Here is a 14,625-nt window from a genome sequence, read left to right on the forward strand (position 1 = left end):
TAGCCCCGGTAGCCCCGGTAGCCCGCAAAATACACCCCTGCTTTTTAATAGTTACTACCTTAACATGTAGAGATATCATTATGTCCGCATTTCATGGAACAGTTTCTAGCTTTAATTTCAATGTAATGTTTATGAATGAGATCTTCCTATCACAGAATTTTTCCTACTGAGTAACAACTAAATGCACTGTGAGTTAATTAAACTTTTTGCCCAGCAGTTATTCATCAATGTCTATGAGGCAGGGACTGGCAGCAATAAAACACAATGTAAAAAACATTAACATTCTCCATGACACATTAAACATTTTATCTTACGTCACTGCAATGATTTTCAATTGTAATATCAGAAGGCATCTTAATTTAACGCACAATAAAGCACATAATAAGCTAGGTCATTGGTCCCCAAATTATAGTTCACAGACTCCGAAGAGTCCACAAAAAAGTTCAAATTAAATGACTCTCTTGGCTGAAGTATTGTCATTTTATTACGACACACAGATCCTATAAATTAATTACCGTAAACTGGGGTTACTTTGAACACAGAAGAAACTTTGAACATTTTTTCAGAAAATCATATTTAGGTTTCTACATGCTGCACTTGTTATAGATGGAGGTAAATTATCATAAAAATCATTCTCATACCAAATTTACCTCCATCTGTAACGTGCAGCATATAGAAACCTAAATATGATTTTCTGAAAAAATGTTCAAAGTTTTCTCTATGTTCAAAGTAACCCCAGTTTATGGTACCATGGGTAATGTCAAAGAGAATTTCATTTTGCGTTAAGAGCGCAATTATTGATTTTTCGATCTAGGTGATCTTTATAAATATGGATGTGCTATTATATTTAAATTCGAATAGGGTCTACCATATTCAAGAGAATATTCCTCTCATTGTAATTTTTTTAATAAAAATCTTGTAGGCTTAACTGATAATTTCGTCTCTCTAAATAACAAATCTGTAAATTGTAGTACATGAATTTTCTTGACATATAACCGAGGTCATTCCTTCTAAACATATAATGTATAACCAAGTAAAGTAATAACTTGACAAAAACATCACTCCCAGCAATACGCACAGAGCTGTACATCTATTCTTAGATTTAATATAATTTACCTTATACCTATTAAAATAATAAAATAAAATGGCCAGGGATCATTCCTCTATACAAATGAACACAAGGAACTTCAACATTATGAAGATCCCATTTCATGCAACACACAATTAATGCCACTGATCATTTTAAGGGCATGTTGTAGCATCAAAACTCCGGTTAGAAGCATGCTAATTCCATCCCACAATATCATTCCATTATTCACAATTTTAAGAACTTTCTTTTAATTCAGAAAAAAAAAAATCAACAAACAATCTAGCAGGAACAATTTTGTACTGTTTTATTTGTTACCTCAAGAACTAACCTGAAATTTGAGAAGCTTCTTTTCTTGTTCAGTTGACCAGTTTCACTTGGTGCTATTGGAATTGGTGGTTCTGGCCTCGGGAAAAGACGACACAATAATGGGGGATCGCTTGTACAGAAGCGACCCATTGATCTTGCAAGACCAATCAGAATTGGAACAGTTGACTTGCATAACGTTACTGAAAAACATTCATTCTTATTGGAGCAACATTCACTTTTTGTTGTATAAAGAACATACAAACAAGTTATTTCACATCTCTGGTAAGAAACTATGATGACATTATGATAGCATAACTGTACAAGAATTTTTTATGACAATTGTTATATCTGAATAATTTCAAGGAAAAATTGTTCCAGGGCCGGGTATCGATCCTGGGACCCTTCGCTTAGCACGCAAACGCTCTACCGACTGAGCTACCCCAGGAACTATACACGACACCGTCACAATTTTTCCTTTTATAGTCACACAACTCACATGAGCTGACAAGACGCCAGAACTCAACTGTGAGTGCACATAATTACTGTGTGACTTTAAATTGTGGCTTCTGTTAATGTACCTCCAGTAACGAACGTATTATACAAATCTGGCTTTCAGGTAGTAGCTCCCTGTAAAGCAGATTTGAATAATTTCAAGGAAAAATTGTTCCGGAGCCAGGTATCGATCCCGGGACCCTTCGCTTAGCGCGTGAATGCTCTACCGACTGAGCTACCCCAGGAACTATACACGACACCGCCACAATTTTTCCTTTTATAGTCACACAACTCACATGAGCTGACAAGATGCCAGAACTCAACTGTGAGTGCACATAATTACTGTGTGACTTTAAATTGTGGCTTTCTGTTAACGTACCTCCAGTAACGAATGTATTATACAAATCTGGCTTTCAGGTAGTAGCTCCCTGTAAAGCAGGTTTGAATAATTTCAAGGAAAAATTGTTCCAGGGCCGGGTATCGATCCCGGGACCCTTCACTTAGCGAGTGAACGCTCTACCGACTGAGCTACCCCAGGAACTATACACGACACCGCCACAATTTTTCCTTTTATATCCACACAACTCACATGAGCTGACAAGACGCCAGAACTCAACTGTGAGTGCATACAATTACTGTGTGACTTTAAATTGTGGCTTTCTGTTAACGTACCTCCAGTAACGAATGTATTATACAAATCTATATTGGTGTTTATCAAAATGCTGCCCATGGACTAATCATTGCAGTTTTAGGTAATTCAAACGGTTGATTGGTAGGAACCGTATTTTTTGGGTGAAATAAAATGGGTGATCTTGGTGTTAAATCTGCCACTATTTCGGTGAGCATTTTGAGAAATAAGTTGTCAAATGTATTATGTTATGCTTGATTTTTTATGACAATTGTTATATCTATCTATATCGGTGTTTATCAAAATGTTGCCCATGGACTAATTATTGCAGTTTCAGGTAATTCAAATGGCTCATTGGTAGGAACCTTATTTTTTTGGGTGAAATAAAATGAGTGATTTTGGTGTTACACCTGCCATTATTTCGGTGGTTATTTCGTGAAATAAGTTATCAAATGTATTACGTTATGATCGATTTTTTACGACAACTCTTTTATCTATCTATATCGGTGTTTATCAAAATGTTGCCCATGGACTAATCATTGCAATTTTAGGTACCTAATTCAAATGGCTCATAGGCAGGTACTGTATTTCTTGGGTGAAATAAAATGGGCGTTAAACCTGCCACTATTTCGATGGATATTTCGTGAAATAAGTTGTCAATTAAATGTATTATGTTATGCTTTATATAAAACTTTCTGTTGTTCCCCCTCCCAACACATCACATATCAGCATTAACATTGTTTCTACAATGTCCACACGAAGAATTGTGCAACAGTAGTGAGTATTTTCGTGTATGCAGAAAAGCCCCTCTCCCCTCTCACTGTCCACATAAGATATAGGAAACCACACAACCAGCAAACAATTCACACCAAAGTCATTGTGGTCTTCTACTAGCCTCCCTCCCTCAAAACCTCTTTGCATCAAAATATAGCCTCCAGTGCATAACATACTTTTTTTTTCCTAATGATGGGTACTTAAATGCTCGTCATTCACTCTTATAAAGCCAGTTACGTAGACCAATTTACCGACAGAGTAGTTGCCCAGGATGCATCATAGAAGACTGGTCTGTGCTACACCTGTGATTTTTTTTAATTTTTTTACGACGCTTTATCAACATCTCAGATTATTTAGCGTCTGAATGCGATGAAGATGATAATGCTGGTGAAATGAGTCCGGGGTCCAGCACCGAAAGTTACCCAGCATTTGCTCATATTGGGTTGAGGAAAAACCCCGGAAAAAACCTCAACCAGATAACTTGCCCCGACCGGGAATCGAACCCGGGCCACCTGGTTTCGCGGCCAGATGTGCTAGCCGTTACTCCACAGCTACACCTGTGATGAGATGACGGAAGTTACAGGGGAAACTGAGCTCCCGGAGAAAAACTCTGTGTTATCTGGACCACAGACTTGCCCATCACAAGATATAAATTGGAGGTACGCTCTAGCCACTAAACCACAATGACGGCATTGAAGAATGTTATATGTTACATACCTACAACATTATTCGATCTTTGCTGCTGTCAACTACAGAAATTGATCTTTTTTGTGACAGCCATAGAGATAGTAAAATGAGTGTACCCAATACCCATAGAGAAAATACAGAAATGTTGGTGATATAAAGCATATAAATTGACTGAAACAAAAGTCACAAACATGATTTAACAATATTAAATAATATATTGGTGAATATTTGTAGTTTGTGCAATGTAGTATATTTCATGGTTACCGACATACACTCAGGGACAAAAAAAAAACCGGACACTTTAATATTTGCTGGTATTTTGCAAAACATTATCTTCTCATACAATATTATGGTAGCCATCTGTTGTTATGGAGACGTGTATACATTGTTGATTGTTTTTTGTTTTATAAACAAGCCATTACAACCAAATATTCCAATTTTGCTTTAGGAGTCTCAGCTATAACAATTTTATTTCAACCATTTTGTGCTTCATTATCGTTATCATTCGTTATTTCTTTATTTTTACATTTTCTGAGTTTAAGTGTGGTTGTAACATTTGTCTTAAAACAAGATGCGACCTGAAGATGTGGCTCGAGCTGTAGCCCTTTACGATGATGGACGCAGTGTACGTTACATTGCAAATGTTTTGAATATGGCTAGAAGCACAACCCATGATGCCATAAAACGGTATAGAGAGACCCTAGAATATACAAGAAGACCAGGTTCGGGTCGTCCAAGAGCTACAAATCCAAATGAAGACAGGTATATGGTGTTGAGAGTTCTTAGGGAGCGCAACCTGCCAGCTACTAGTGTAGCCCAGCAATTTGTTAACATGCATGAACGCCCAATTTCGGCCAAAACAGTTAGAAGGAGGTTGAAAGCAAGTGGACTGATATCAAGTAGACCTGCAACTGGTCCCAGACTTCTCAGGATGCGTTTTGCAAATGATCACAGGGATTGAAGAAATGGAGAATGGAGCTGTGTTCTGTTCACCGATGAGTCCCATTTCAATCTGTGCTCACCTGATGGACGTGAAAGAGTTTGGAGAAGAAGGGGAGAACGATTTTCACAGTGTTGCATTTCCGAAAATGTGCCGTATGGAGGTGGTGGAGTGATGGTTTGGGCAGGAGTGTGTACGGATGCTCGTACAGAGTTGGTTTTTGTTGAAAATTGAAGACTAACAGCTCATAGGTATATAAATGAATGTTTGGCTGATCATATTGTGCCATTTGGCCAATTTGTAGCCGATAATTTTGTTTTAATGCACGATAATGCACGGCCGCATATTGCCCATGCGGTAGGAGATTATCTCCAAGAAGTGGGAATCCATGTTCTTCCATGGCCAGCAAGGAGTCCAGACATGAACCCAATTGAACACGTGTGGGACATGCTGGGACGGCGTGTTAAGAATAGACGACCGAGACCAGAATCATTACAAGAGTTGAGGAGAGCACTTGGTGAAGAATGGGAACTTATTCCTCAAGAAGACATTGCTAACCAAATTGAGAGCATGCCAAGACGTATGGATGTAGTTATTCAAGCCAGAGGGGGGTAATACCCGTTACTAAAAAGAGTTTTTAACGTTTAAGACACCATAAAATGAAAAAACAGACCAAACGATGCCATAGTTATACGCCCTTTGTAATTTTTTGTAAATTTTCTCATCAGAGATTTTTTTTTTCAAATGTTGTCGTATAAGGTGCTAAATGAAACATTATTTTGTTTAAATGGGTTTTGTTTCATTTTGAAATAATTCGCAACAAAATACAAGCAAATATAGAAGTGTCCGGTTTTTTTTGTCCCTGAGTGTATTTTCTGCAATGATCCAAATTTCGTGTTACTTCGCGAGTTTGTTTTGTTTAAATATAGTATTTTAGGTATCTAGAAGAGTAAATATAACAAAGAAAATAATTATGGAAAATTTCGTGTGTATTGCTATTACCAAAAATATGGTCCCTGCTCATTAAGTACCTGTAATTAGTTCTGTAATAAAAATCAAAATGTCAGTTTGAATAAATTTATAAGACATGCTGCTTACAAGGAATTTAAATACTTAAAAGATAGGCCTACAGTGTTAGAAGTGTTTTTTTTTTATTCCTTATCATAAAATTTTAAAGTACTTATATTCTTATGCTATTCAGTACTAGAGTTTTTCACTAATGTAAAATATTAAAAGACTAAATGTTGAAATGAACAAATATCATCTCACATTTGGCTGTAGATCCACGAGGAGTGCTCTGGTCTTTGTAGCTTCGGCATAAATTTGCCAGTACTCCAAGAAAATCAACTTGAGCTGAGATGATTTCTTCTCGGACAGGTTCGCACTTGGTAGCAATGTCCGATAGTAAAGTATTGAGACAGAAACTGAATCTTTCTGCCACTGGAATTCCTTGAATGCAAACAAGCTGTGTTAAAACATGGCTATCTAAAAAAAAAAACAGCAGTTCAAAACAAACATTTGCCACATACTCACTTCTCTTCAAACTATTTTTATCAACTGCACGAAAATCAATTTATGGGTAAGCCTAAGAAGTAACTAAACTTTTATTTTGAAAAAAAAAAAAAAAAAAAAAAACTTATTCTTCGTATTTTCTAAACTCTTGGTCTCAACTTTCTTCTTCATTACAGATTGAAAAAATTACATAAACACAGTGGCCTAAATTATTCATTTCTACGTAAAGACACACTTGCACATTAAATCAGTCTCTAACGAAACAGTTCGACTTTTTTTGTAAATTTTTTTCTGTATTATTTATTGGATATATAATTTTGTGTTGAAAGAAGTCAATTTCATTGATTTCCATGTTAAAAACGACATTAATTGACATTTTAAGTGAAATCCAGAACATCTGACAAACTACATGCACTGAATTCTGGATTATGAAATTATTCTATCTCCTCGAAGTTTCAATGTTATGTTTCATGTTCTGGTGGGAGGGGATATTCCTGGCCTTGTCATAATAATAATAATAATAATAATAATAATAATAATAATAATACTAATAATAATAATAATAATCACCCTAAACATTATAATTATTATCATTCTTATCATAGGAATTATGTGGCAAATATTTTTATTATTATTACTATTATTATTATTATTATTATTATTATTATTATTATTATTATTATTATTATTATTTCCATCATCTTAGTCGCACTAAATTAAGATTGTATGTACTGGGAAAGTCTTGACCTGACATGACCATTAACAGTAGCACTTCAATCTCCAGTAATCCCAAGTTCGTCCGTAATGTTTCAGTAAATGAAGAGCTGTTAAGGAGATAGCGCAATGGGCCCATATGTTGGCCCAATTGCCTGTGGCCTTGTCTCATCCTACATCCTTCGCAATTAAATTCAATTCAAACATAACCACTTATACTATCTGCCAACAAAAATTTACACATTTTCGACAATGATAGGCTACAGTTAAGATCATTCTTCAATTGTAACATAGTAAGCTCTATTTTCAAACTTACTTCAAGAGATGATGTCAAAAAACACACACGAAGTACTAAAAATTTAAAAAATATTATTTATTTAATTATTTATTTATTTACTCATTTATATATTTACTTATTTATGTATTTATTTATTTATTTACTTACTACATACTTATTTACTTACATTTATTTTACTTTTATTTATTTACTTATTTACTTACTTTCTTACTTATTCATTTAATCATTCATTTCTTTGTTCATTCATTTATTAAATTATTGATTTTTTCATTTATTGATTTATTGACTTATTCATTTATTGACTTATTTATTTATTCACTTATTCATTCATTCATGCATTCATTTATTTATTCTGGCGGAGTTAAGACCATTGGCATTCTCTTCCACAGAGCCAGAAACAAAAGAATACAGTACCGGTTAATGTGCAAATAAATTATTAATTTTAAACGATGATATTAAAAGTAAAAACCACCAAAAACTCGACATTAAAATAAATAAAACTAATATAAAAATTGGAAATTTAGCCTTTGAAGAGGTGGAAAAATTCGAATATCTTGGGTGAAACGAGTGTACGACACCGACGTACTTGAACTGCCAACTTAGAAAACAAAAAATCACACTCAATCGCTTTCACCTTCATCTTGACGGGATAATAAAAGCCCAAACTAACCTAACCTAAGTGCGTCGGTGTCTATTCCAAAATCGGCAGAATCCGCTCAACACTCGTTTAACCATATCTTGGAATAATAGTAACAAATATAAATGACATTCGGGAGGAAATTAAATGCACAATAAATATGGGAAATGCCTGTTATTATTCAGTTGAGAAGTTTTTATCATCCAGTCTGCTATCAAAAGGCTGAAAGTTAGAATTTATAAAACAATTATATTATCGGTTGTTCTGTATGGTTGTGAAACTTGGACTCTCACTTTGAGAGAGGAACAGAAGTTAAGGGTGTTTGAGAATAAGGTACTTAGGAAAATATTTGGGACTAAGAGGGATGAAGTTACAGGAAAATGGATAAAGTTACACAAGGCAGAACTGCACGCACTATATTCTTCACCTAACATAATGAGGAACATTAAATTCAGATGCTTGAAATGGGCAGGGCATGTAGCATGTATGGGTGAATCCAGAAATGCATATAATTTAGAGTATTAGCACAGTCTACTATATACAGTCGCGAAGCTCAATATGTAGTAAAAATGCAAACATGGGTAGTTGCCCACCACTAGGATCGCTACTATCGCCTCATCATCGCAGATCTCTCTCCTAGCAGCCGACAAAATATGTTACACTTTCGTTGTCGTGTTCTTTTGGAAAAAATTAACACCTTCCTTCCATTATTGAAATATTAAATGCATAAAGTTAATTTATTATTTTAATGAATATATTAAATCCCACAATAAACTCGAAGATACCTGCAAGAAATAACTTAATATAATTTTTGTTTGTGCAAAACGAACTGAAATTTACTATAATAGCTTCACTCATTCAAGATTATAGCGATAATTAACTATGAAACCAATAAATATTAACTTGCATTTCTCTTTACAACAATAATAATGGAAATATGAATTAATGGAGTAACTTATGTGTACCTGTACTTGTAGTGTAGGCTTACGTAGTTAACAAAGTGGGATGAGGTTAAGCAATAATAATCACACCAGAATTGGAAATAAAACGTGATCAATAAATTTTATTGTAACAGACTTTTTCTACGTCTCTAGTAAAGCAACAAATAAAAATAACAACAAAATTAACAGCTATAATTAAAAACATATCCATTGAAGAAAAAAGTAGGCCTAAGCAATAATAATCCCACCAGAATTGAAAATAAAACGTGATCAATAAATTTCATTAAAACAAACTTAATTTTTCTACGTCTTTAGTAAAATAACACATAAAAATAACAAAATTAATAGCTACAATTAAAAATATATCCTCTGAAAAAAAAGTAGACCTAACCTTTATTTCTCTGGAAATTTAGCAGCCTAAGTGACAGAACTTTAACCGGTGTCTAATGTCCTTTCAGTTAGACTGAAACATTTCATTGTGAAATTTAAGGATATAATGTATTCTAACAGTCACAAAGAACTTCAAAATTAAGAGTTTTGTTTCTGCACAGCATTCCTGTGGAAACCCAGGAACCTTTCTGAATCTTTCAGAAATCAGACAAAGGATAACTCTGGCCTCTTTCTCTTACTGTTGCTACAATTTATAGCACTACAAACATCTCCTCCTTGTCCCATATTATTATTCCAATTATTATATTTTAGCTATTAACATTTTCATTACAACCAATAACTAACATTTCACAAGCATCAATGTGACATACGCAACGAGCTAGCACTCGATAGAAATACGACACAGTCCAAAGTCGACCATGGACAGTCTATTGTTTCTAGTTGCTAACCGCTTGGAGCGCTTTATCACGAGATTTGCAAAAAAACACCTCAAGCTTCGCGACTGTATATAGTAGACTGTGGTATTAGTTGGTAGGCAGGAGGGAAATAGACCTTTGGGAAGGCCGAGACATAGATGGGAGGATAACATTAAAATGGATTTGAGGGAGACAGGATATGATGATACAGACTGGATTAATTTGCTCATGATGGGACCGATGGTGGTCTTATGTGAGGGTGGAAATGAATTTCTGGATTCTCTAAAAGCCATAAGTAATAAAGAACTCTCTAAAAACATTAGCCTATATATAGTCCAAATCTAAGAGAACAAGACAATAGGATACAAATTAAATATTACAAAATTTAATGAAATTAAATTAAAAGCAAATTTAATTATTTCTCGAACAACATTAGGACTAAGCATGAAATTAGTAAATGAAATTCTGTGAAGTACAAATTAGCAATACAAAGTAATATTGGATGTAAATTATATCTATAACATTAAAGGAATATGCAATAACATAAATAACCTGTGTACTTACTTTCAGATGATAAACTTCGGACTTCATCCAACCAAACTGCTTTCGCTAGTCCTTTTAATAGCTTTAACAGATATGGTAAGATTTTATCACGGTGCTGCAATTTTGATTCTAGAAAATAAATTCCAAGAGCTATGACTGCATCTTGCCCTCGCTGATCTAAGCGAAACACGCCCTGTGCCGTTTCTTGTGGACATAACACAAATAATGTATTCACCTACAAGTAAATCAAAATTTATATTTTAATTATCACCCCAATGTTAAAAAAAAAGAAAGAATGAAAATACAAATTTCAAATGCGAGAAACAAATCATGGTCATATTTGTCATTCTTGTTAGAAAAGTGGGCACAGAATTAGAATTCATCTTCCTAGATTTTGTAAAATTATATAGGCCTAAAAAAATTTTTGTGCGACTCCATAACTATTTAGGCTATATGCTTTTGTCCTAATTCCTTAGTCCCCTTCTTCTGTATGACTTTCTCTTGGTGCCTAAACTTTTATTGTGATGCTCTTCCATTCTTCTTACATCTTGTTTAATTTAATTTGTGTAATCATTTTTATACAACAATTCAATTTTTGATGTTGTTAGAGAAATGAACTTTAAAAGCTAACTTTACATTTGTATTTGTTTGTTTCTTCTTATTTTGATACCATCTGGTCTCATTTGGAATAGGCAGATAAAGAAATAATGATCGGAGTCTACTTCTAGATCATGTTAAACTCTAGTGCCTAACTTAGTAGGCTATAAATTTTGCTACTATATTGTTGCATATAATAACATAGTCGATTCATTTAGAGCCTATTGCCTCCCAAGTAAATATGTAGCTATCTTTGTGTTGATTTCCTCTTATTTCTATCCCATCTTTATCTCATTTGGATTGGAGAGACAAATAATGATCATCAGATTTTATTTACGAACTACAGAAAACTCTAGTGCATAATATCTGTTCTCTTAGTTTATCGTTACATATATCATAATTAATTATACATAGATTTAGAGCCTCTTACTTCCCAAGTAAATTTATGGCTATCTTTCTAATGAAGAAAACGTGTCCATAACCTTCAGTTGGTTATATAATAAAAAATCTATTAAATAAGATTCATTGTGATTGAAATACCGTTCACAAAATATGTCAATATTTTAATATTTTCTTTTTTTTTTCTTTTGAATTGCCAACTCGTGTAATAAAATCCTCCAATAAAATTATAAAAAATGTTGCATTCGCTAACACTCTACTATGCAAGTTCATAAGAAATTATATCAGAATAAATACTGACCTAAATGAGGGAGAAAACAATGATGAATTGTTTATAAGAGGTGAAGATTGAACTTTTTCGATTACATTGTAATGGAAAAATTCCAATCTAGGCTTACAAATTTTATTCTCATCATGTACACAGAATATCAGCATGTCTTAAGTGAAAATTTAAAATATTCTCATTGCTGTTTGTACTACTTATTGGACGTTAATGTGGCATTTCCTTTACAATAAAGGAATCCCATTACGAGATGAACTAGATCTTAAGCAACTGTTTCGGATGCTTTAGACGTCCCTGTGTACAAAGGCATATTCCTATTTCACTCCGTGATTTTCAGCAAAAGTTCAATACAGGCAGGCCTACCTATGTTACAAAGATCAAATAATGTCAAAAACTATAAAATTCACAAGTTAATAAATATAGCCTAACCGTACATTTAATTCTCCCACAAATATAAATTATCAAACACTAAGCTTGTAAAATATGAAACTAAGAAAAGGATTTTTAAAACGGTACTAAAAAAACCAAATATTCTCAAGAATAGAGTAATGGCACACAGAACTTGTAGGCTTTTCTATAGACGCGACGCTGAAACTTCCAACTTGGGTTGGATTAGGGTAGGGTAGGTTAGATTCGCTCATAACTGTAACATATTTTTTTTTTTTATTGGCGTTCATTTTGAAGTGTTCTAGGCCTACCTCTTTATTTCGCATGTTAGCTTAAATAATCACTTTTAGGCTAGCTTCACTGATTAATTGATATGTGAAAAGTTCAAGTCGCATTATATTATGAGATACATTCAGTTTAACCACGTTTAACTTCAAAAATAGTAGGCCTATTAATTTTCGATTCATTAAATGACGTCGTGGATGACACCATCCAACACTAAGTGAAGGTTTCTCTGAATTCTTCAGACAGTGATTTCCACTCTACCCACTGAAAGTATTTAAAACTAAAATCAAAACATAGTCAGGCCTTAAACGGCAAAGAGGTGCTTTCTCCTTTTGAATCTACATTGCAGACTCATGTATTAACATAAGCCAGATCCGGTGTTTAAAATCTTAGTATTGAATGTTGAAGAATACAGTGATCGGTACCTCCTAAACATTAATGTGCAAATGTTTGGGTATACCGATGTTTACAAAGATTTAATAAGAAATATTTTCATAATTAGGGCTACAACTGGCATGTTTCATGTGCAGGAAAGAACGTCATTCATGATCATGCTAAGATGTTTTTGGTAACAGTACATATTTTCAAGTTTCTGTTTTACTGCCGACTCATTAATGAATGACAGAATGTAGATTTTTGTTAGTGGCCAATTTTTAAAGAGTCTGAAGGTACGCCCATTTATATATAGGCCTGCTTACTTTCGGTACTTAATTATGTCATGCATGACATAACATACACAAATCCACATTTATAACCGAAATTGTTACCTTTTCCCAAGGTGTCTCCTTAATTGCAGCCAAAGATCTTGCTAAATGTTGAACTGTCTTCCTAAAAAATAATTTCTCATCTCCTGCCATTTTTATATTATTGTATCAACTCTCAACTAAACCCCACTCCCAATCCCAATATCGAACCATGGACCTCTACATCGAACTGCAACAATTCTGTGCCACTTTGATCCCTAGACTATTGCGAACTATAATCTCTTTATTTTCAATTTCGCTATATAATCACTACGATCAATATCGCAGTGATAAACGCCAATCCGTGTGTATGTGTGTTTTTTTTTTTTTTTTTTTTTTTTAAGAGCATTGCCTATATAGGGATTTAGCGGGTGTTTTTAGCACTCACAGAGGCAAAATAATATAATCTTACATCCTAGATCATATATGTGATCTAGGTTAGTATATATGATCTAGGGTTTTACATTGACAATATAGCAAGTTAGCGGTTTCTGCACGGCTTCACAGCGGATTTTTAAGAATCGAGTTGGCTATACTGAATATGTCACAGTCATAAGCGTTGCTTACGAGATTATCGTAACCAACGGTCATAAGCCACTGCCATCGTGATCTACAGCAGGCCGTAATGCAGGATGTGTGACGTCATTCGATGGGTCGGGTTTTTCTATTTGAGTATACGGAGCTGAGTGAAATATATTACTTTAATGCGTGTCGGTGCTCAATTTTATTTAGTGTAATGTGTGTATAAGATACGTTCACTTCTTATTGCATAATATGTTGCAGAAATAATTACAAAACTGTGTTATTTTAATGTGAACGGAGTTTTACATGTTAACATAACCTGTTTGCATCAACATTTTAAGTTTGGAATGGAAGCTATTTTGAGATTTAATAAAGAAGAATTATACCGAATTATTTATATTGTGATTTTAATTTAGCACATCTATCTTCCTTACTTGTAGGTAGAAAATTTACCACAGTCCCTCCTATGAAATTAGTGTAGGTACGTACGGTTGTGTGTTACTTCATCTGGTAGGGTAGATAAATATAATTCAATACGACCCAGTATAGTAGGGAACAAATAAATAATACAATTAAATTGTTATTCAATGTAATGTGTGCATAAGTTCCGGCTAGTTCCATTTATTTGTTGCATAATGTGGCAGGAATAATTATAAAACTTATTTTTATGTGAAGAGAATTCACCATGTTAACATAACCTATTTGCGCCAACATTTTAAGTTGAGAACGAAAGCTATTGTGAGATTTAATAAAGAAAAATATATTTAGGACAAACTTCAGAACACGTTTATCTTCCTTACTTATAGGTAGAAAATTCACCACAGTCCCTCTTATGAAATGTACATACGGTTATATTACTTAACTAGGGTTAAACGAGCGCAGAGATATAATTCCGGTAACTTCTGAACTGAAAACAGTTGAATTTATTTTTTGTGGAGATGCATTTCATCCTCTAAGCAAGGCATAATAAAAGCCTAAATTAACCGAACTAATTAGTATATGCAAGGTGTATGAATACGAAGGGAACTACCTCAACGCTAG

At 33.9% G+C, this 14,625-nt stretch overlaps 1 protein-coding gene and 1 non-coding gene across 5 annotated transcripts in view; both read right to left on the reverse strand.

Moving 5' to 3' along the window:
- The window catches only part of Pi4KIIIalpha (phosphatidylinositol 4-kinase III alpha), a 97,959-nt gene extending 84,684 nt beyond the window's left edge, over positions 1-13,275 (reverse strand). For 2 of the 4 annotated variants that reach the window (XM_069819620.1, XM_069819603.1), the window contains exons 1-4: positions 13,087-13,260; positions 10,390-10,603; positions 6,187-6,366; positions 1,419-1,596 (exon numbers count right to left, since the gene is read on the reverse strand). In XM_069819620.1, coding sequence (XP_069675721.1) covers positions 1,419-1,596; positions 6,187-6,366; positions 10,390-10,603; positions 13,087-13,176 — 662 coding nt within the window. In that variant the 5' untranslated portion in view covers positions 13,177-13,260. Of the gene's footprint in view, positions 1-1,418; positions 1,597-6,186; positions 6,367-10,389; positions 10,604-13,086 lie in introns of those variants that run through there. The other 2 variants (XM_069819612.1, XM_069819628.1) reach the window with 2 other exon arrangements.
- Positions 2,354-2,427, reverse strand: TRNAS-GCU (transfer RNA serine (anticodon GCU)). The gene has a single exon. It is a non-coding gene; the product is annotated as a tRNA-Ser (tRNA).
- Positions 13,276-14,625: the final 1,350 nt, after the last annotated feature.

This window comes from Periplaneta americana, chromosome 1 (genome assembly GCF_040183065.1).
Source record: "Periplaneta americana isolate PAMFEO1 chromosome 1, P.americana_PAMFEO1_priV1, whole genome shotgun sequence".
Classification (NCBI taxonomy): domain Eukaryota; kingdom Metazoa; phylum Arthropoda; class Insecta; order Blattodea; family Blattidae; genus Periplaneta; species Periplaneta americana.